Genomic DNA, 24,384 nt, shown 5'->3' on the forward strand with positions numbered 1-24,384 from the left:
GTGTGTGTGTGTGTGTGTGTGTGTGTGTGTGTGTGTGTGTGTGTGTGACTCAGGCTGGGCAGGGAGCCATGGGCGGAGTCAGGGTCTTTGATGTCTTGGGTAAGTTTTTATTCATAAGAGACTCTGCCCCTAATCTGTTTTACACTGTGCCACACATAAAACTGATATTGGTAATATATTCATATATTATATGAACAATGGTTAGACACTAGGGACCAACTTGACGCTTTAGACTCTACCCTGCCTTGCTAAAAGGCAAGGGGATTCAATACATCAACATGTCTGTGACCTATTTGGGACACTCTAATTTAAGGAAGATTTGGTTTGTACTATTTTCATTTCTACTTCCCTTTGTGTGGGTGGTGCTGTTAGGGATAAGACAATGAAAAGTATCCTCATATTTCATAAGGCTTGAGAGCTATATAGAAGGAAGCAGAAAACAATTTTTAAAAGGCTATAGGTAGTGCTTAATCGGATTAATCTTTTGAGAGAATGAGGTGGAATCCTAACCTCAAATTCTTCCCTTATTCTAGTTAATTTTTTTTTTAAATAGGAAACTCGCATTATTTACCAGTTTCATTATAAGAACTGGCCAGACCATGATGTGCCTTCATCTATAGACCCTATTCTTCAGCTCATCTGGGATTTGCGTTGTTACCAAGAAGATGATTGTGTTCCTATATGCGTTCATTGCAGGTAAGACGCTGTGAATGAACCTTCTACAAAGATCAAAAACAACAACAGCAACAACAAAACCAGAAACAAATGAGGGTCTGACTAGGATTCAATTCAGAGAGAAAGTCAATAGTTGAAACAATCTATTATAAATCCGACTGGTACATTAAACTAATATCTTTAATTTTTATTAATTTTTATTGTGTGTTTGTATGCACATATGTGCACCCATGTGCATGTGTCACAGCTTATATATGGAGATACAAACCAACCTTGGGGATGTTGTCTCCTTCTACCTTGTGGGTTCTGGGGCTTGAACTCGGATCTTTAGGTAAAGGCATCAAGAGCTATTACTCACCGAGACGTTTGCTGGATCTAAACTTGCTCTTAAGTTACTTATGAGCATTGGTTTTGGGAATTCTTGTGAGATGCTGCCAATATGTGCCTGAGGTCCACTGTGACATGACAAAACATGTTCTGGGACATGGTAGGATTTGAAGTTTCGTTTTCTCCCTCCTCACATCTGCAATGGAATTTCGCAGCCATTGTCCGTTATCTCTGTCAGCAAGTGCACATGCTATGATCTTCCATTTCAGTGCCGGCTGTGGAAGGACAGGTGTCATTTGTGCTGTTGATTATACATGGATGTTGCTGAAAGATGGGGTGAGTTTCCCAGCAAGCACTTCCTATTTTCTTGCTGCATGCATCTGGGTTGCAGAAGTTCCACTCCTCAGAACATCTTCACAACTCATCTTTTCTTATGAAGTGGGTCACTTGTAAATCTACTCTGTCAAATAATTGAATTAGCTCCTCAGTTGGTGGTTCTTAAAGTGTGGTCCCAGGGGGAAGGGATATAGCTCAATAATAGTGTACTTGTCTTGTGACAGGAGGCCACATGTTTGATCCCCACATGACAAAGTATGATTCTCTAGGGTCAATATTATCTGAGAATGTGTTAAAAATATAAATAAAAGTCCTGCCCTACCGATGAATCTAGAAAGTTTGGGAGATGTGAGCCAGCAAACTCTCCGGGTGAGTCTGGGAAATGCTAATGTTTGAGAACTATTGCCCTGAATTGTGTATTTCCCCTTCCTTTATTCAAATTGCTTTAGCAGATGGATTCAACTTACCAAAATCAAGCTTTGTGCTATTGTCTTGAAATCTCTCTCTCTCTCTCTCTCTCTCTCTCTCTCTCTCTCTCTCTCTCTGTGTGTGTGTGTGTGTGTGTGTGTGTGCATTGGTGTGTGTGTGTAGGGTGGATGTGTGGATGTGTGGGTGTGCACATGGAGGACAGAGATTCATATTAGGGTCTCCCTCAATTATCTTCTATTGGATTTTTTGAGACAGGGTCTCTACTGAATCTTGACTTGGATAGGCTTGCTGGCCCATGAGCTCCAGGGACCCACTTGTGTCTCTGAGTACTGGGGGTTCAAACATGCCTGGCTTTTATGTAGGTGCTGGGGATCTGAACTTAGGTCCTTGTGCTTATATGGCATGCCCTTTACCAACTGATATATCTCCCTAGTGCGCTCTCTCTCTCTCTCTATATATATATACACACACACACACATACACACACACACACACATACACACACACACACATATACACACACACACACGTACACATGTCAGGACCTCTCTGGGGGGTGTCTAATGACTCACAGGGATCACCTAAAATCATAAGAAAACCAGATATTATAATTGATAATAGCAAAATTACAGTTATGAAGTAGCAATGAAAATTATTTTATGGTTGGGGTCACCACAACATGAGGAACTGTATTAAAGGGTCACAGCATTAGGAAAGTTGAGAATCACTGCTCTAAATCATGGCAAAAATGATAACTGTACTGGTTTTCCAAATTCCTTCTTGGGGCTGGAGATATGGCTCAGAGGTTAAGAGCACTTGCTGCCCTTGCAGACATTTGGTTCCCAGCACCCATATATCAGTTTACAGCCATCAATGACTCTGGGTACGAGGGATCCAGTGCCCCCTTCTACCCTTTATATAAACATTCACATACATAAAATAAAACACATATTTTGTAGAGCATTCTTGGGGCTAGGAATACAGTTCAGTTGGTAGAATAGTTAGAAAACAATGTACCAAGCTTTATGTTTGATCTGTCTGTGTAAATCTGGAAAGTGGGAATGGTGATGGATGCCTGCAGTCCTAGCCCTTGGTAGGTGGAGGAAATTGAAAGTCATCCTTGGCTACATCACAGGTAAGGCTAGCTTGGTCTATGTGAAATGCTGTCAGAAAGAAAGAAATACAGAGAGAGAGGGAAGGAGAGAGGGAGGAAAACACTTTTCTTGTGTTATTCTATGTTAGAAGAGTAGATATCCTAGGAGCACAAGACTAGGAGAAAGTGGCATGATTTGTTAGCACAAAGATAAAATAAAATATTTTTCTCTTTGATTTGACAGATAATTCCTAAGAACTTCAGTGTTTTTAATTTGATTCAAGAAATGCGAACTCAGAGGCCTTCGCTAGTTCAAACTCAGGTACAGACTGTGGTGAACGGATGACAGTGAGTGTCTGAGTCTTGCTGTGTGTCTGTGTTTATGGTGAGACCTCCGAAAATGGCTAAGTGTACAGGAGCAAGACAACTTTACTATGTTTTTCTCTAACTCTGAAATTCCCAGTGTTTTCCTGTAGCCCTGCTCCTGGTCAGATTATTTTCAGCCCTCATAGTTTACTGTCTGTAACACTATTTCTTGCTTACAAAGGAAACTGAAAAAACAAACAAACAATGAATTTGACTCATTAGAAACAACTAGCTAATGTCATAAGTTAACTTGAAATTTTGTAGCTACAAATGCTTCTCTGAAGCCAGGGAAAATCAGGGAGCTGTCATTTCTACTTCAAGAGGTGATTTAATTTCTGTTAGAAAGCCATGAAAACTGAAGTCAGAACAAGCATATGCCTCATACAGAGGTTGCTACTGTCACCATTTCCCGACAGTTCCCTTGTCTACAGACACACTCTAAAAACAGAACTACAACGAGCTGGGAGTATGTCCCTACCACCTTTGAACCCACCTTGGATTGACCACACTTGTTCATTGCACTAGGAATATTCTTCCTTTTAATTCTAAGCCCAAATCTCTCATTGCTTATAGTATCAGTTTCACACATGTTTATACAGCAGTGATTTCCCTTAAATGTATACATTTCTGCATCTTTAAGATGAAACTTAATTTATCCACTCATTCATTCAGTTTTTATTGATGTTTATTTTGTGGAAGACATTTTGTGTATTTTTTTTTTTTTTTTTAGGAATTATACTTAAGTAGAAAGATCCTGAAGTACTTCAGGTCCCTTATAAACAAACTTGCACATAAGTTTAGAGATAAAGCAGCTCACAGAGGCAGTTTTAATATTTTAATGTTCAAGTTGTGAATGAAGGGAAAAACTGAAGCGCTACTAATACAAAAGCATCTGCTTGGCCCACACAGGTTTTCCACAAATAGGCTGTGGAAAAAGTAATTTTTCATATGTTGTCTGTAGGTGTTTTCTATATTCAACCTATGAGGGGAAAGTTTATGTGACGTGGAAGCCGGCTTGGAAGGAAGGCAGTGCTTATAAATACAGACACAGCAGTGCGCACACAGCCTTGTTATATGAATTCAACGCTAAACTCACAGAAAATACCCCATTTCAGAAAATCTCAACTCTCTCTGGCCTAGTTTTAGGAAATTCAAAAGTAACTGGAGAAACTTTCATATCTAACATTGGTAGTGACTAGCTAAATGAATCTAATAGCTGTAGCTGATTCTTCCAACACTGCTAAATGGTGGGCTAGCCAAATGGTGCTTCCTGTTTGAGTCCCATTCTCATTCATAGTCTCTCTCTCTCTCTCTCTCTCTCTCTCTCTCTCTCTCTCTCTCTCTCCCTCTCCCTCTCCCTCTCCCTCTCCCTCTCCCTCTCCCTCTCCCTCTCTCTCTCTCTGTCTCTCTCTCTCTCTCTCTCTCTCATAAGGTCTGACTTTCATACCCCCACCTGGCTTAGAATTCACCATTGAGGAGTGGGCTGGCCTTGAAGTTGCAGTAATCCTCCTGCCTCAGCTTCCTGAGTGCTAGGCTTACAAAAGCAAACCACAATAGCTGGCTACTTTTTCTGTCTTAAAAAAAAAATTATAGTATTCAAAGACTATGCTGGGTGATACAGATGCTGCATTGTTCTCTTGCTAAGAATAGCTTTGAAACATACTTTATTTAAACAGGGTTGTAAAGTCTCAGAGGAAGTGCTTCAGGAAAAAGAAAGGCCAAAATGAAATAAAAAAGCCATAAGCTTTGTAACTCATGGTAAAAGTAGATGTCTCATTTCTCTGCACTGAATCCATGATTTCCAACCTTTATCCAGTGGTTTGCTTTTCTTTTGTACTTTTACTACTACAAAATTTTAGAAGCTTGATCTGAATACACTAAGCTAAGTCAGACAATTCAGATTTTAAGCAGCGTGCCAGGAAGTACTTCTGAATGGCCTTGGACAAACTGAATGTAAAAGACAGGTATAACAGCCTTCCTACTTCATCGAGCAATTCTGAAGGCCAAGTTAGAGGATACATATTGAAGCTATCAATTCATATACCAACCACTACTTGATAATTTTTCCATAAATCCAGGTGATTTACTAAAAATACACCTAGGATAACATATGGCTTAGTGGTTAGGACACTGACTGTTCTTCCAGAAGTTCTGAGTTCAACTCCCAGCGACCACATGGTGACTCACAACCATCTTGTAAAGTAATCAGATGCCTTCTTCTGGTGTGTCTGAAGACAGCTACAATATACTCATATACATAAAATAAATATTTCTTAAAAAAATGACAGCAAAGAAAACAGAGAGATGAAAGATAAGTTAGAAAGTAAAGTTAGCATATGGAAGAAGCATGCCATAAAATCCTTGTGTGTTAGCTAGAGTTAATGTAAAATAAGTACTTCTCATAGCCTAAAAGTATACACAAATCTGCCATAGCCTCACACACAGCATAAGGCACTGTTCCTGAGTTTAGTGATGTATGTTGATGGATGTTTCCATTTTGAAATAGGCTTCTGTAATTCACCTGATGTTTTGATTTTCTTCATTTTCCGGGTTTGTGATACTCTGAAGGAACAATACGAACTGGTCTACAGTGCTGTGTTAGAACTGTTTAAGAGGCACATGGATATCATCTCTGATGATCACTTTGGAAGAGAGGTAACATTTAAATTACATATTATTTTTACCCATATGTTTTTTTGCCAAAGGCTCTCAGATTATTTGCCAGAATTGTGTATAGTCACAATTCTGTATAGTTGAATTCTATATACACAATTGTGTATAGCTGAGTTGGAATGTCAGGCCCTGTCTCAAAGAACAACAACAACAAAACAAAACCAAAACAAAGCAAAATTTAATATATTGTGAGTTCATTGCTAATCTGGTCTACAGAGTGAGTGCCAGGACAGCCAAGGTTACACAGAAAGACCCTTTCTCAAAAACCTATATATGTGATATATACATATCACATAATATATAATATATATCACATATAATATATAAATCATAATATATAATAATAATGTGCCATATATTTGACACATTATGATGTTTTAAGGTAAGTATACATGTGAACTGACTAAATCAAGATAATTGACATATTCATTATATTATTTACTTATAATTTAAGACCTATATTCTTTACAGTTTTCTAATACATAATACATCATTATTAACTGTGGTCATTGTAATTTATAGTAAACCTGAATTTACTCTTTTTATTTAGTTGAAATTTTGTGCCTGATGATGAACATTGTCTCAAAGTCTCCTTCTTACTCCTGATCCTACCATCCTGTGCTGTGCTTCTATGTGTTTACCTTATTTAGCTCAGCACAATGACCTCCAGATTCATCCATGTTGCCAAAAATAACAAAGTATCATTTTTAAATGATACTCTGAATTGAACATAGAGCTTTGTGAATGCCAGATAATTGCTTTAGCACTGAGATGCTCACCAGCTCTGTTTTTCAACTTCTAAGTTTTGAGACAGGGTTTTGATAAGTTGTCCAGACTGGCCTTGAACTGAGTCTCCTAAGCTGAAATTACAAGCCTGTATCACAATACCTGGCACTGTGTGTGTGTGTGTGTGTGTGTGTGTGTGTGTGTGTGTGTGTATGTGACCCTACCTGGCACTGTGTGTACATGTGTAATAGGTGTGCACTCACCATTGCAGATGCTTATAGGGGCCAGAGGTTAACATCAGGATGTTTCCTCAGTCACTTTTCTACCTTATGTTTCTGAGACACATGTCTCATTGAAATTACAACTCTTTATTTTTTACTAGATTGGCTAGCCAGTAAACCCTCTCTCCCCTAGATATAGCTACCTGTTCCCATCTTCAGTACTGGGGTTATAGGTCCATCATGTAAGGGTTATACTTATCTTTTATGAGCTTTCTGGGGGTCTAAACACAGTCCCTCTCCCAGGCCCTTATTTCCTTCTTTTTAAAGCGGGTAATAATATTCCATTGTGAATACATGCCACATTTTCTCTATTCATTTATGGATGGACACCTAGGTTGACTCCATAATTTGTTCATTGTGAATAATGCCACAATAAACGTAAGTATACTACATTAATTTCATTTCCTCTATAAATGCCAGAAATTAAATTAATTACATTTCCCCCATAAATGCCAGAAATTGACCTGATAAATTATACAGTAGTGCTGTTCTTCACTTTTTGAGGGACCACCATACTGATTTTTCATAATATCTATACTAGTTCACATTTCCACCAACAGTATATTAATGTGCTGTTCTCCTATTCTTACTAATGTTGATCTGTTGCTTGCAAATTGTTGCTTGCCTATAGCCCCCCGAGCTGCCCTATGTTCGGGGGCCACTTTGTAATGGCCCATTCTGCTGCTCCAGTCCGCAGGTCAGGGTCTAGCAAGAGAGGGGGGGGGGATGGAGGGGCGAGAGACTTGAAGAATGGAGACAAGACAGAGGGTCTGATCAAATCACTCCTTTATTGAAAGGAAATCCTGGGTATTTATACCCTTAACCACGAGCCTTGCCCTTGTGGACAAGCACAGCTGAAGGCACTACGTCATGTGCCGTGCAGCATGGCTATCTCGTGTGCCTAGCTAGCAGTGTGGAGACTACGTGCCCCTTGCAACTGGCAGTACTAAACAGCAAAACAAGATATGTGAGAAAAAGAAGATGTTTATCAGAGTGTGCTCAGCTGTTGTGGGCTGTTGAAAACAAGTCTCTTGTCAGGGTATATGGCTCCAGATGGCTGCAAAGATGACAGCTGCTTTCTGCTAGGTGTTGGCTCCCAACAGGTCCTCCTTTTTAAATTTGTTTTCAAAAGGAAAGGCTGGGAAAACTTACGGAAACCGTGCCTGTCTTAGGTTGGAACAAAGGACCCCAGCCTCCCTTTTTCATCTCTGGATACTCAATAGCCATTGTTGAGCTCCTGTCTTAGGATGGTGAGGCCTCCCAGTTAGGGGCAAGGGTCTTGAGGTGTTCTCTTACCCGTCATTGACTATCTGGCTTAGTGCGTAAGTTAGGGATTAATCCTCCTCAGTCTTGATGACAGAGGTTTTAGAGTTCCCTACTTCCAGCCTGTAATAATGGACCTGTATGGGTTTCATTTGAATAGCATCTATCTGTTGTTGTACAAAAGCCATCAGTCTGTTGAACACCATGGACCCAAGAGACAAGAGACTTAACAATGCCTGAATGGTTGGTGTAAACCATTCTGCCTCAGAGCGACACTCTTTTTTAAGGGTAGCACACAACTCTCTCTGTTGGAGGAGTAAAAGGTATAAGCCTCTTCTATTCTGTAGCACTATTTCAGCTAAGGAGTGTAATGAATTCTACAAATGCAATATAGCAGATACTATTTTTTCTAAATCTAAATCTGTATAAGTAAAAAACTGATCATAGCTTTTAACAAAACAAGTAAGGAAATCCCCATCCCTGCCCAAGTCAATCCTAAACCCCAAAAAATAACTATAGTAACTGTGGTAATGGGTTCTCTCTTGGATCTAAACAATGTACCCCACTAAATCATAAATCAGGGAACCAAGAGTCTAATAGAGCCACCCTGGAGGTGCAGGTGGTAATGTCTTCTTCTGCACTGAGAACTTCCCAAGTCAGGTATGCTGGTTGATCCGCTCTGGTTTGAAGACAATTGTGAAACATCTTCATGTTTCCTGCAAAGAAAAAATACACTTCTCAGGAGGTTTCTCCTCCTGGATTTGTTATTGTTATCTATCTGTTTAATTAGTCTCTCTGGCAGCCAGTATGTGGCATCTGCAGTTTGGGAATATATGCAAATATAACCTCTTCCCCAGATAAGCACTGGATCTGGTCCATTCCAGGTTCCAGTTAATCGGTCTTTGCAGAGGACTGTTGCAAAATTCTTTTTGGTATCAGGATGGCAGAATCTATCTGCCCCATAAGCCTGTTTTGTCTTGTGTTGGCTCAGGGCCTGGGGCTGGCTCCTGTTCCTGTTTATCTGATTATGGGAAAGGGTGTTTCTTTGTGCATCTGTCTTGGACCTACATTCATTAGCCCAATGCCTTCCATGTTTGCAATGTGGGCATAGGCCAGGCTGTTTTCTGGGCTGTCTCTGGGTTAACTCATTTTCTGCTTTGCAATATTTTGCAAAGTGTGCAGGCTTGCCACATTTAAAACAGGTCTTTTTGTCTCTGCTTGCCAAAAAATCTCTGATTGTCCTTGCATGACAGCTGTCATAGCTAAGCCCTGTTGGTAGGAGGGCCCTATGTCAGAACAGAGTCTGATATACCCAGTAAGGTCTGTCTTTTTCCTGTAGGGTCTAATGGCCACTTGGCAGGCAGGATTGGCATTTTCATATGCAAGTTGTTTCACATAATCTACACCTGCCTCTGCATTACCAAAAATCCTCCCTGCTGTTGTCATTAATCGATGAACAAAATCAGAAAATCGTTCGTCAGGCCCTTGTCTGACTGCTGTCAAAGATGCACCAGGGTATCCCTTAACCGGGAGTTTATGCCAAGCCTTCATGGCCACGTTTTGAATTTGAGCGAATAAGCTTGGGTCATATTGCATCTGGTTATCACTAGAAGCAAATTGCCCTTCTCCTACTAAAGCATCAAAGGACCAACCATTGCCTGCCTGAATTTTTCTCCTAGCTGTCTCTTTACAATTCTCATGATACTCTGATTTCCAAATAAGATGGTCACCACTGCTAAGAACTGCTCTCACTAGAGTATTCCAATCACCAGGAGTTAGCCACTCCTCTGCAACAGATTCTAAGATTGCAAGAGTAAAGGGAGCAGTGGCACCATATTGTGACACTGAATTTTTTAATTCTTTAATAATTTGAAAATTAAACCCTGTGTGATGTCTCCATGCAACCCCTTGAGCATCTCTAGTTTCTGATACAGGGAAAACCTCAACCTTTCCCTCCTCTGGCTGATCTGTGGCTGAGCTAAAACCAGAGGACAGGGGCTGTCTTTGGACTCTGGGTTGAGGAACTTGAGGACCTGAGGGATTTTCCTTGCCCTCTCGAGTCCTCTTCCCTGTCTTTAATTTTTGTAGCTGATTAATTAAGTCCTGATACTCTTTTCCTAACTCTATTTATTGTTTAAGAAGAGAAATTTGTTGTTTAAGAAAAGAAAATTTGTCCTGCAACTCCTTTCTGGGATCTACAACACCTATCCCCATAGTGGAAGCATCTGGAGGTGGAGGAGCACAGGGAAGGGGTCTTCAGGAACAGGGCCATTCAGGGTCATAATATTTGGCTGCCTCTTCCTCTAGGTCAGCACAATCTGGCTCTGACAAATCGATTACTTCAACCTTTGGTCCTATTTTGGATTCTATGGTTTTCTTTTTCTTTTGAACATGAAAGACAGCATTTAAACAGTGAAACAAAATAGGGACTCTTTAATTTCTATTACTGATTCAATTGCCTTACTAGCTAATTTCTATTTATATTTGCTATTTGTTCCTTAACCAGTTTTTGTATGATGAGTATCTCCAAGATCTTAACCATTCTATCTAGGTTATTCAATTTGTTAGTATGCAATATATGTGATACTTCTATGTAGTTGTTTATAGAATTTTAACTTTTTTGTTTCCACAGATTGTTAGTAATAGCCATATTTTCATCTTGTGTGTGAGGGTGCATGTGTAGATATGTGAGCATGTTAATGATCATAAGCACATGTATGCATGTGAAGGTCAAAGGTCAACTTCAGGTGTCATTCCTCAGAAGCCATAAACCTTGTTTTGAGATAGTCTCTCACTGGGCCTCAGGTCACTGAGCAGGCTGGTCTAGCTACCAGAAATCCCAGGGGTCCTCCGTCTCCACCTCTCTAGTCCTGGGATTTCAGGTGTGTTATGCCCTGCCAAATTTGTTTTGTGTTTATTGAGGGGCCTATGCTGGGAATTGAACTTAAGTACTTTACCAAATATACTGTCTATCCAGGTCTTGCATTTTTACCTTTGATTAATAATTTGAATTTTTTCCTTAGTGTGCCTAAAGCCTAATCAATTTTGTTGGTCTTTTTAATTTGTTCACTTTATCCATTTTCCTATTCTCTAGTTCATTTATGTCTGCTTTAATTTTTAGTACTTCCTTGTTGTTGCTAAGTTTGAGATTGATTTTATTCTCCCTCCACCTAGTTCCTTAAAATGTAAAGTTATGCTGTTCATTTGAGATCTTTCTTTATAAAGCAAATGTATCATTTATTTTATATCAACTCATGTAAGCTAAGTAAACATTGATTTATATTTCTATTAATTCTTTAAGAATTTATTACAATATATTTTTGATTATTTTGCCCTGGCTTCTCCCCCTAATTCTTCCCAGAACTACCACCCATCTCTCTACCCCTTCCTAACTTCATGCCTTCTTCTTAAAAAACAACCCACCAACTCTAGTTTGTGTTACTAATATACTCATGGGTGTGGGGCCAACCACTGCAGTAAGGTTGACCTACCAGGGGCTACACCCTTAATAAAGCCCTGACTCCCACCCCCCCGAAGCCATCGACTGTCATAGCAACTCAATTAAGAGTGGGTATTATTGAGCCCATCCCCCAGACATGTTTGAGTGTCAAATGGCTTAGTTTTATGAAGGTCTTTTTTTTTTTTTAAGATTTATTTATTTTATGTATGTGAGTACACTGCAGCTGTCTTCAGACACACACCAGAAGAGGGCATCAGATCCCATTACAGATGGTTGTGAGCCACCATGTAGTTGCTGGAAATTGAACTCAGGACCTCTGGAAGAGCAGTCAGTTCTTTTAACCTCTGAGCCATCTCTCCAGCCCCTATGGAGGTCTTATACAACTGCTTGATTTCATGAATGAAGTAGTTTTGTCACGTCCAGAATACAGTTTCAGTCCAGTCCTCGCTGATCTTTCTTTTCTGTTCCCTTTTCCATGATGGTCCCTGTGCCTTGTGGGGGGTGGGGGGGCAGGTATTACTTCCCAGTCTTCCAAATATTAAAACATTTCATTGACATTGCTTCATGAAAAACAAGCCAAAACAAAACAAACGCACAAACAAAAACCTCTGACATTTCTTTTGAAGATTCAAGCAGAATGCTCAATTCCTGAACAAAACCTCACTATAGAAACTGACTCTTGTCCTCTGGATTTTCCAAAAAAGTGAGTAAATTTTGCTTATCTAAATGTTGACTAACTGTGCCTAAAGGATGAAATCTCATGTTCCAGTTACTATGCTACTGGAAGAGACCTCTTCTCGGTATGGCATCATCATTCTGTCCTTTTGTTTCAGTGCCATGAGAGATGCAAAAATGACAAACTCGCAGAGCAAACAAAGGCCTGAAGCAGAGAGCACCCAAGTGTCTTCCTTTGGCCTTAGGATTTCTAAGATAAGCACCAAGGAAGAGTTGGTTTTGCACTCGGCTAAATCAAGCCCTTCTCTGAACTGTTTAGAGCTAAACCCTGGGTGTAACAGCAAGGCTGTCATAACCAGGAATGGGCAGGCAAGGGCTTCTCCAGTCATGGGAGAGCCCCTCCAGAAGTACCAAAGTCTAGATTTTGGTTCCATGTTTGGGTCGTGTTCTAATGTTCTGCCCGTAAACACAGCGGGCAGGTGTCATAATTCAAAGGGGCCAGTAAAACGGACCAAATCAACTCCTTTTGAACTGATTCAGCAGAGAAAAACAAACGAGTTGGCCGTGGAAGACGGTTCTTCATGCTTGGAATCTCAACTGCATGAGCACTGTCTCATGGAGGTGCAAAGAATGGCTCATGCTTCTTCAGAAGAACTGAATTATTCACTGCCGCGTGCCTGTGAGCGCCCGACGTGTGATGCCACTTGTGTACCGCAGCACAGCCCTGGCGCTCCGAGAGTGCATTTGTGCATGTCTTTAGCGGAAGATTCTTATTTTTCATCATCCCCTCCAAATAGTGCTGATTCTAAGATGTCTTTTGATCTGCCTGAGAAACAAGATGGAGCCACTTTTGACGCTCTGTTGCCAGCCTCTTCAACCTCCTTTTCTTATTACAACCCACATGATTCTTTACTGGCGAGCACTCTGACCAGCTTTTCCCCACCATTAAACCAAGAGACAGCTATAGAAGGTAAGTTATTTTTTAAAATTTGTTTGTTTTGGACCTTGCCTGGTTTCCATTAAATATTTTGGTTTCTTCTCACCCTAGCCCTCCTCCTCCTCCTTCTCCTCCTCCTTTTCCTCCTCCTTCTCTTCCTCCTCCTCCTCCTCCTCCTCCTCCTCCTCCTCCTCCTCCTCCTCTAAAGAAATAAGTTCTGGGAGTGTTTTGATGGTGTCCTAAATAAATTGATGATAACAGTGCTGCAGTCAGTCAGATCTGAGGACCCATCTATGCCAACAGGAAGGCTTCAAACATGGCCAATCCTTATTCCAGACTTGTTTACCAAAAGCCCATAATTTACCTTTAACATGCAAAAGGAGCTTCCCAACTACAGAGGAAAAACTTATCAACAGCACTGTGTGGTCACCCAGAAATAGTTGTTACACACTTATGTACCTGTAAGGAGTTGAACACACTGTTAAGCATTGAATTCTTTTCCTGTAGGAGTGGGGAGAGGAGGCCTGCTATCCTGTACTTTTGCAGTGTCTAAGTAGATGAGAATGTGTTTAGTATTGTGTGATTGTTTTTAATCTTTTAATACATTCATATTTATCTCTTATCATTCTAGATTTTTTACATATCAAATATATTGATTTAACTGAGTAGTTAGAAAATCATAGTGAACCTACTGTTAGAGATTATTATAGAGTATTTCTTTCTTTGCCTTTTTCTTTTTAGTAAAGTGGATTAAACCTAGTGCCTCATGCATGTCAGGCAGGTTTTTAAGTTGAATCTGCAGCCCTAATAATTTGATGTTGAAGATGAAGGAAGCAAAGAGCAAGTTTAATTATCTTAGGCATATCACAAGAAAATCCATGGAGAGCATTTATTTAGAAAGTATAGAAACCTATTGTTCTATAACATTATTAGATGTCTTTTTTGTCTTTTTTTTTTATGTCATGAGGGCTTGAATCCAGTCAGCTAGGAAAGAGCTCTGTAACTGAGAGTTATAGCCCCAGCCCATGTCTCTTTCTTTTCTCTTTTCTTGATTTAGATAAGGTTACTACCCAAGCTGACCTGGATTTCATAGAGGTCAGGCTGATCTACAACTCACAGCAGTCCTGCTTCTGATTCCCAGAAGTTGCTGGGATTAGTTTCTTTCTTTCTCTCTCTCTCTCTCTCTTTCTCTCTCTCTGTCTCTCTCTCTCTGTGTATGTGTGTGTATACATGTGTAGGTATACATGTGTAGGCCAAATGAAGATCTCATGTGAATTTCTTTATCACTCTCTACCTTTTGACTTTATGATGAGGTCTTGCTGAACTCAGAGCTTGCCTCTCACTGTCCTGCTCCAGGCTGATGACTAGCGAGCCCTTGTCTCTGCTCCTTCTCTTCCAGTGCTGGGTTACAGGAACAAGGGCTACTCAGACTTTGTGTGTGGATACTGGGGATCTGAACTCGGGTGTTCATCTTCACGCAGCAAACATTCTTACCCACTAAGCCATCTCCCCAGCCCTAAGTGTTTTTGTTTTTTTCCTATTTTAGTTTTCTTTTTCTCAGACAGGGTCTCATGTAGCCCAGGCTGGCTTCAGATTCTCTACATAAACAAGAATGACTTAGAACTCTTAATGATAAATATGTGCTATTAAAATCTAGCAAGTTTGATAGATGAAAATAATTTGTTGCAAAAATTTTTTTATCTGGTTCTGAGAAGGTTCTTCTTTGATCTAATTCTTTTGCAGTTTAATCATTAAAATTTAAGAAATTTTGTTTTTCTCTTTTGTGTGTGTGTGTGTGTGTGTGTCTGTGTGTGTGTGTCTGTGTGTGTGTGTGTGTGTAGGTCAGAGGTGACTGGCAGAAGTGAGGTTTCTCCTTCTACCATGTGATTACAGGGACTTAACTCAGGTTTTCAGGCTTGGTAGCAGCAAGTACTTTACCCACTGAGCCACTTCACCATCTAATGTTTTCTTTTTATAAATAGCCATAATATTTTAGACTTCTTAAAGCATCAAAAATAACAAGTTATTTTCATATTGTAGCAAAATTGACACATCTGCCATCTGGTGGCAGTTTCTTATAATGGCATGTAAAATGTTTCCAAATTCTGTTTCAAAAGTATTATCAGACAGAGAACCCTGCCCGAGATCTCTAGTCCACTTCCACTCCCAGAAGTTTCTTCTCTTTCTTGATAAACTACATCTACTTCTGTAACAAACATCGATAGTTTCGGGTTATGTATGGAAAAAAGAAAGGATGTTTTGTTTTTGTTTTTGTTTGTTAAGAGAGGGTTTCTCTGTGTAGCCCTTGCTGTCCTGGAACTCACTTTGTAGACCTGGCTGGCCTGGAATTCAGAGAACCAATCCACCTGCTTCTGCCTCCCAAGTGCTAGGATTAAAGGCATGTGCCACCACTATCCAGCAAAAAAGGAATTTTAAAAATATCTCCTGCATAGATGAATGCTTAGCTGATGAAAATGTTCTATTGTGAATTCAATGGAAAGCAAAAGGAAAGAGTTGTGTAGAAGATAATCCAAACCATCCTAACAACACCTCCATCAGAATGTGTGGGCACGCTTAAACCTTTACATCCAGTAAAGAATTCCAAAGGATAAAACTTTACTAATTTATTCTTTTTCCTAGAGTAAGCAAATACAAATCTGTTAAATTTATATTTAGGATTAGATTAGAATGTAAGAATCTCCTTTATTCTCATCAAAAAATTGTGATTATATTTCTGTTACTTGGATAGCTACTTCTTCAAGGACAGATGATGAAATCCCCCCACCACTCCCTGAACGGACACCTGAGTCTTTTATTGTGGTTGAGGAAGTCGGTGAGTACAGTTCAGTAAGTATGACATGTGTGTCCCTTCTCAGGTCCCCTCAGCACTCTGTATGCTGCTGCCGAACACCCATCTGCCTCCTCTAAAAACAACCTCCTTCCTAAGAACTTGCCATATTTGCTTTCTTGTAGGTCAGCCCTCACCAAGTGTTACCGAATCCTTACCTCTGGTGGTAAAATTTGGAGCATCACTGGAATGCAGTGGGACATCTGAACTGAAGATCCATGACTGTGTGGAGTTTCCACCGAGCAAGGTTTGTAACTTTTTCTCTGACTCAATTCATTTGTATTCAACAGACTATAATTTTTTTCTACACATTTAATTTTTTTAGACATACTTATTTTATTTTAGGTGTAAGAATGTTTTGCCTGTATGTATGCCTATGTACCACATGTGTGTCTTGTGCCTGCACAAGTCAAAAGAGAGCATGGGATCTTCTGGAACTGGAGTTGCGGAGGGTTGTGAGCCACCATGTGAGTGCTGGGAACTGAACCCAGGTCCCCTGCCAGAGCAACAAGTGCTCTAACTGCTGCGCACTCTCTCCAGACCTTTCTCTTCATTTTGACAACTGTCATCCAATACTTAAGTAGATCCTTATGTAAAGCAACATGCCAGAGGATGTGAGGGACAGGAAAGATATACAGGGCATGTTTCTTACTCTTATGAAATTTACATTGGAAGTACACGATGTGTATATGAAGCTTTATGTTTATTATATCAGGATCATAAATCAATGATCTGTGAAATATACAGAGATTTAAAGAACATGGAAGCTTTTTCAGGTTGAAAGTAATGAGAAAAGCCCAGTGAAAGAGAAAACATTTGAGCTAATTCTTAATAGACAGTTAAGGCAAAAGCAAATCAAATGTTTCACAAGTAGACAAATTATTCACTGTAACCACCTCATGGGCTAATCATCTTAGCAGTGAAATCACAGACAGCAACTTTTAATGACATGTGCATATGACTTAAGATGAACCACTTGGAATAATGTCAGTCTAGAGGAAAAAAAAATCTGTGTTCCTGAAAATCTGCTATACATTTCTATATATTCTTTGAACCAACTATGTAAGTATATACATTGGTTTCAGAGACCAAACAATTAATCACTTAGAAGTTTCTACAAGGCTGTGGATGTGGCTTAGTGTTAAGCATTTGTCTAGTACTGTAAGAGTTTAGGTTTAATCCCCAGTACTGAATTTAAAAAATAGCTCTTATAATTGTGATGCTGTAAAATTGCAATGTTAACATACTGTTGTTACAATTACAATTAATTGTATGCATACAAATAATGGTCTTTTTCTTAATTCACATAGCAAAGAACAATTAGCCCTTTTCAGTATCATAAAGCAATTACAATTTCAACAACTTATCTCCAAATAAATTTTTAGGGCAATGTTCTAAATTATGAAAGAAATAATTCATAAGGCAATCAATTTAGAACTAATTTCCATATGATATAAAACTATCGAAATCACTGTAAGAGTTAAGGGTTCCTTTTTATAATTCAGCACAGTTACTAATTAAGAAATACTGCTGTCACTATAGTAAGATGAACTATAATTTTTAAAAATGTTATTTATTGCTTTGAGCTTGTATTGTTTTTGTACATATTATTCTTTCACTTTTTTCCTATTTAGAATGTGAAACTCCGAAGTCCCAAATCAGGTAAAGACTTCTCTTGCCTTTAGATGACATTTAGTCCTAAGGACTTGTGTTGTAAGAACAGCTTGTTAGTAATTCATGTCAGGAGGATTCATGGTTTCTGTAATAGCTTCTGCTATCTTGATTTATTTTTGGCTTTCCCAAACTAACGATGTCTGTTTTGTCATGGGCAAAGTAAAGGCATGATTTTTTTAAAAAATTGTTTCAGATAGAATATTTTAAAATTCAAATAGTCAAAACAATCTTGTGTAAATGAAACAAAATAAAACAAACAAACAAACAAACAAACAAAATGAATAAAAAAAAGCAGAAAACTATACTATCCAACTTCCAACTACACAAGCTGGAGAAACCAGAATATCGAGGTAACAACATGAAAAGAGACACACTCAAAACAGAAGAACAGGATAAATATCTCAGATGTAAACCTACATGTACTTCTATAGACAACCGACTCTTGATAAAGATGTTATGAACACACATGGGAAAAAGGATAGGGTTTTCAACAAACGACTCTGAAAATTTGGTATCATTATGTATAACAAAGCTGGGCTCCTAACTCTCACCACTCTCAAAAACAACCCAATATCTACTAAAGATTTAATTATAAGTCCTGGAACTATGACATGCCAGAAGAGAAACTTCAGGACTTTGGAATTGGTGAGAACTTTTTTGAACAAGAGATTAAAACAAAACAAACAAACAAAAACTCAACAACAACAACAAAACACAAGGAAACAAAAGTAAGAATAGACAAGTGAAATTATTCCAAATAAATGGCCTCACACAACAAAGGCAACGATCTTCGCCTTTAATTTTGAAAACCTTTGTGTATTATGCATCTGACAAGCACAGCTGTGCTCAACATTACCTTTTTTTTTTAGATATATTTATTTATGTATATGAGTACACTGTTGTTTTCTTTAGATACACCAGGAAGGAAAAGGCATTGGATCCCATTACAGATGGTTGTGAGCCACCATGTGGTTGCTGGGAATTGAACTCAGGAACTCTGGAAGAGCAGTCAGTGCTCTTAACGACTGAGCCATCTCTCCAGCCCTTCAACATTTCTTTAGTGATTCAAATTTTATTTTATTTTTTTTATTGTGTGTGTGTGTGTGTGTGTGTGTGTATGTGCGTTCTAGCCAAGGTTTCTCTGTGTAGTTCTGGCTGTCCTGGAGCTTGCTTTGTAGACCAGGCTAGCCTTGAAATCGGAGATCTGCCTGCTTCTGCAGTTGGGAAGCAAAGGAAGATAAATGCTGGTGCCCAGCTAGCTTTTTCTTTTTTATTCAGTCTGAAACCCCAGCACATGAAATAGTGTACACCACAGTTAGAGTATTTCCTGCTGTTAAGGCCTAGGTAAAATATTAAGGCCTAGATAACAGTTACTTGGCTAGCCTGCCATTATAAAGAAATTTTCTCATATGTTTCTGTGGTTATTAAGGAACTTTCTAAGGCCAATATTGATTACATATTTTGTTATGTTCTGTGCCCTTGGTAACCAATCATGCTAAAAGTCAACAGGACTGTATTATATAGTTACCCACAATAAGCCTGGACCTGAACCAACCACCCAACAGCACTTCCTGTACCTCTACATAAAGTTTTATGATATAAGCTGCCCTTGAGATAGACCTCAACATAAAAGAGACACCTGCACCAATATAAGAAACTATTTGGAATAAGATTTCCATTTTGAATGGTTGGTAACTTGAACATTTACAAGAGACTAGGATGGCTGTGAGTTAGCCCAATGACGGGATTATTGTAGGTCCACTTCCCAGGGGCCCACCCAATGCAGCCGAAAAGGAGTGCGTGGTGCTGGGAGTGGGTGCAGCCTACATGGCCTAAGACAGGGCTCTCACCCTCCTTTCACCCACATCAGAGTCCCTTGACGTTGCCCATCGTCGACAGCCTAAAGCCTTCGACCATCGATGTGACTCGTCTCACATCAGTGTTTTGGGGTTGTGAACTTGTCTAAGACCCCCCATAATTAGACATCCAAATTCAAAACTCACATAGTTGGGATTGAACATAAGACGCCTTCTCTAACTAAACAGAGAAGGGGGAGATGCCAGAAGCCAGGACCCTCGCCCTTACCCTTACCCCCTACCTTTCCCCACCTGCACAATGTCCTCTGAAGCTTGGCAACTGCAAGATCCTGCTTAGCAACTGCAGATAGACTCAAAGCAGAGTACCATGTCTTCTTAAGAATAGCAGGGAGGGGGCTGGTGAGATGGCTCAGTGGTTAAGAGCACTGACTGCTCTTCCAGAGGTCATGAGTTCAAATCCCAGCAACCACATGGTGGCTCATAACCATCTGCAATGAGATCTGATGCCCTCTTGTGGGGTGTCTGAAGACAGCTACAGTGTACTTTAAATAAATAAGTAAATAAAGTTTAAAAAAAAAAAAAAAAAGAATAGCAGGGAGACCATAACTCAAGCAGTGTACCATATCTTCTGAAGAACTGCAGGTAGATCATAATTCAAGGCAGTGTACCATATAGACCATGACATGTTTCAAGGCACAGGCCAAGAAGATTTTGTACTTTTCCACCACCTGGACCCTCTTACCCCCTCCCCTTGTAAAACATGCTATAAAAAAGCATTTCATGTTCAAAAAAAAAAAAAAGATTTCCATTTTGAGTAGTAGTCCAGTAAAGTTTCAGTTCCCAATATCTCCCTGGAAACTGACATCCTACCTGGCAGACAGAGACATGTACATGGGTAACTGACACCCTGGTTGACAAGTTAAGACATAAATGTTAGAGAAGTCTCATCCTGGTAGACAAATTAGGACATGAATATTAGACAAAGCAAGTCCCCTGCCACAGTTGAATACTCCAACCAATGGGAGCAAGATAAATGAACAACAAAGATATGTTCCTAAGGAAATTCCCTATTCCTATTGGTGAAATAACTGGGCATAGATGTTTGTGGTTTGGGGGCTTAAAAATCTTGTAGGATCTTAACTCAGGGTCATGGCTCAGCTCCTGAATTTGGACCATGACCCTGGTTGGCCAGTATGTATGCTCAATAAACTATCCCTGTCTGACTGAGATCAGTGACCATGTAGTTTGTGAGGCGATTCCTGGACCTCGACACTCCCTCAGTTAGCTCACCATTCTTTAACAGGCATGCCCAAAGATTCATTTCCATGGGGACTCTAAATACCATCAAGCTGACAGTCAAGACTAATTATCATAGTTCGACCCCACGTCACCTGGACACCTAAACATTACTTTAAAGACATCTCCTCCCCCTCTTCATCCCCATGGGCTCATGCTCATCTCATAAGGCAAAATGCATTAGGTCCAATTCCTTTTGATCAAACCCCTACCCTTCCCAAGAATGGTCCCATGGTCTTTAACAGTTCGAATATTCTTTATAACAGTATGTTCAGAGTCTTTTCTGAGGCTCAGGCACTCTTAATTATAGGCTGCTATAATACATACATACATACATACATACATACATACATACATACATACATACATATATATATTACATTATATACTTTGAAATATTCAACAGGAAAGAATATTCTCACTCCAAAATGGAGGAACGGGAACATAACAAAAAAAGATAGGGTGAGCGCAAGACTGAAACCCAGCAGGGGAAACACGGAGTCCTGCTGCTCTGTACCCAGCATTTACAGCTCATGATAGAATCATCTGGCTCCACAGGTAGCCCCTTCTCTCCAGCTCTGCTGCCTGGAGCACATGTAATCCCGCTCTCAGGTGAGATCTACTTTTGTATGCAGCCTTTCTCAGCAGGCCTTTCATGGTCCTGACATGCTCCATTCTAAGTGAGGCTTCACTACAGCTCTCCACAGTGGCCTCTTGCATGGACATGCCAAGAAGTTTACTTCCGTGTTAGTCTAAATCTCATCAACTGGTGAAATTATGAGTTTGAGGCCAGCCTGGTATATACTTTAAGACATAACCTCAAAAAAACCCCTGAGGGATAGAAAGGAAGAAAAGAAGAGGTGAAGGGAAGAAAGGAGGAAAAGAAAAACAAAAGGGAAAATTTTCAAAATATTACTGCATGAACCAGAAATTCCACCATTGAGTGTATGTGCAAAGAACATGTAGACAAATAGACACTTGTACTTACATATTCCCAAAAGCACTATCTGCAACAATTAAGAAACACCATCTATATGCCATCAAATTATTCATAGCTTAGAAAATGTGATATCATTCAGCAAGAAAGAGGATGCAATTCTGTCATGTCTGACAACATGGATAGGACTGGAGATCACTACGCTAAATGAAACAAGCAAGGCACAGAGAGACAAGTATTCCATGATCTTGGTCATATGTGATATATATAAAAGGTCGATCTCACAGACGATCAGAGTATAGTGATTGCCAGATGGAGGAGAGATCAGTAAAGCTGAGCATTGGGCACTGAGTTACCAGTCGGAGGAAGGAGATCTAGTACGTTGTTGTGTAGCTCGGAGACTATTCGAAGCTTTTCACTATTCATTTCTAAAGGTTGTAAAAAGGGACTTCTAATTTTTCGCTATAAATGAAAAGTGTTTGAGTAAACATGTTTAACTTGATTTAATATTATAAGATGTGTACATGTATTGAAATATATTATATTACCATTTTAATGTTTTATATAATTTATCTTAAAAGAATTTCAATAAGCCAGTCATGGTGGAATACATCTTTAATCCCATTTGGGAGGCAGAGGCAGGAAGATCTCTGTAAATTCGAGGCCAACCTGGTCTACAAAGCTAGTTCCAAGACAGTCAGTGCTGTTACACAGAGAAAGGCCTCTCATAACCATCTATAGTGGGATCTGGTGCCCTCTTCTGGCATTCAGGCATACATGCAGACCGAACAATCACACGTAAAATACGTAAAGAAATCTTTGAAAAAAAATAATTAAAAAATTAATAACATTTTCAGTTTATAGATTTTTACTATTGTTAACAGTGATTCTAAACAATTATGTCTGGCACTTAATAAATTCTCTTCGTTTTATTTTGTGCATGGATGTTTGCCTGCATTTATGTCTGTACATCATATGTGCAGTGCTCAAGGAAGCTGGAAGTGGATGTTGAAGCCCCTGGACTGGAATTACAGATGGTTGTAAGATGACATGTAGTGCTGGGAATTGAACCTACATCCTCTGGAAGGGCAACCAGTACTCTTAACTGTACCCACTTCAAAAGAAACTTGTTATTGCTTTTATTTTTTCTGAGTTTGTTTATATTATATACTTATATTATATATTATTATATACTTTATTATATACTGAACAAAACTGGATAACGGCTATGGGGAATACACAGGTATTTTTGCATATAGCACAATCTGTAGTTGTCATTAGCATATTTATTCATATTATCATATTACTCAACAAAATTTATGTATATGTGATATTTAAAAGCATGAGCTTTTGGAGCAGTCTGTGATTTGAAACCACCAATCTACTAAGACTTACCACAATATATAACCTCAATTAAAGAATGAATTTTCTGAGGGCTGGGCATGATGGTATATGCCTTTAATCCCAGTACTTAGGAGGTAAAGTCTTTGTGAGCTCAAGGCTAACCTGGTCTGTATAGCAAATTCCAAGCCATAAGGGACTATATACTGATTCTCAGTCTCAAAAAGCAAAGTAATTTTCTGAGACAGGCATAGTGGCTTACATCTATAACCCCAGCACTTAGGAAGCTGAGGCAGAACTGCTGAAAGTTCAAGGTTACCCTTGATTATAGAGTGAGACCCCATTTCAGTAAAACAACAGAAATGCATGGCTTAGTGGGTAAGAACACTGGCTGTTCTTCCAAAGGTCCCAGGTATGGTTCTCAGTACCCACATAGTGGCTCATAACCACCCATAACTCCAGGTTCTGGGGTTCTGACTTTTTTAGACAACAGGCGCGCGCGCATGCACACACACGCACACACACACACACACACACACACACGCAGACTGTCTCAGTCACTGTTCTATTGTTGTGAAGAGACTCCATAACGAAGGCAGCTCTTATATAAGAGAGCATTTAACTGGGGGCTTGCTTATAGGTACATTACCATGGTGGAAGCATGGCCACATGCATGGTGCTACAGCAGTAGACAAGATCTGCATCCTGATCCACAGGCAGCAGGCGGGGGGGGGGGGGGGGGGGGGGGCGGGGAGACTTACTGGGCCTGGATTGGGCTTTTGAGACCTTGAACCTAGTGACACACCACCTCCCACAAAGCCATACCTCCTCCAACAAGGCCACCCCTCCTAAGCCATCCTTAACAGTTCCTCAACTGGGGACTAAGAATGCAAATATATGAGCCGATGTATTCAAACAAAGGCGAGAGAATAAAATACATACATAAAATAAATCTTTAAAAATACATATTCTTTAAATTCTTTAAATTGTTGATTTTCTCATTTATGAAATATGGTTCATATAACTCTTTTGTTGATTTTTTTGTGTGTGTGAAATTGAGATAATGTATTTAAAGTTTTTAGCACAGTGTGACCAAATAACCCTCATTAAATATTTTCCAGATATGAGGATAGGCAGGATATATAAGAAAAAATAGTACCTTTTCCTTCTCTCTCTTCCTTCATTTCTTTCTTTCTTTCTTTCTTTCTTTCTTTCTTTCTTTCTTTCTTT

The 24,384-nt window shown here is 39.4% G+C and overlaps 1 protein-coding gene across 3 annotated transcripts in view; it reads left to right on the top strand.

Annotated features, from left to right (window-relative positions):
• Ptpn22 (protein tyrosine phosphatase non-receptor type 22) overlaps nucleotides 1-24,384 on the top strand; it is a 55,901-nt gene that overhangs the window by 17,891 nt on the left and 13,626 nt on the right. For 2 of the 3 annotated variants that reach the window (XM_028755619.1, XM_028755621.1), the window contains exons 8-16: nucleotides 554-696; nucleotides 1,272-1,338; nucleotides 3,105-3,182; nucleotides 5,795-5,881; nucleotides 12,256-12,332; nucleotides 12,463-13,274; nucleotides 15,991-16,074; nucleotides 16,215-16,336; nucleotides 17,724-17,751. In XM_028755619.1, the coding sequence (XP_028611452.1) occupies nucleotides 554-696; nucleotides 1,272-1,338; nucleotides 3,105-3,182; nucleotides 5,795-5,881; nucleotides 12,256-12,332; nucleotides 12,463-13,274; nucleotides 15,991-16,074; nucleotides 16,215-16,336; nucleotides 17,724-17,751 (1,498 nt within the window). Of the gene's footprint in view, nucleotides 1-553; nucleotides 697-1,271; nucleotides 1,339-3,104; nucleotides 3,183-5,794; nucleotides 5,882-12,255; nucleotides 12,333-12,462; nucleotides 13,275-15,990; nucleotides 16,089-16,214; nucleotides 16,337-17,723; nucleotides 17,757-24,384 lie in introns of those variants that run through there. The other variant, XR_003709772.1, reaches the window with a different exon arrangement.

The sequence above is a fragment of the Grammomys surdaster genome, unplaced genomic scaffold (assembly GCF_004785775.1).
Source record: "Grammomys surdaster isolate TR1022 unplaced genomic scaffold, NIH_TR_1.0 126071, whole genome shotgun sequence".
NCBI classification, from domain to species: Eukaryota; Metazoa; Chordata; class Mammalia; order Rodentia; family Muridae; genus Grammomys; species Grammomys surdaster.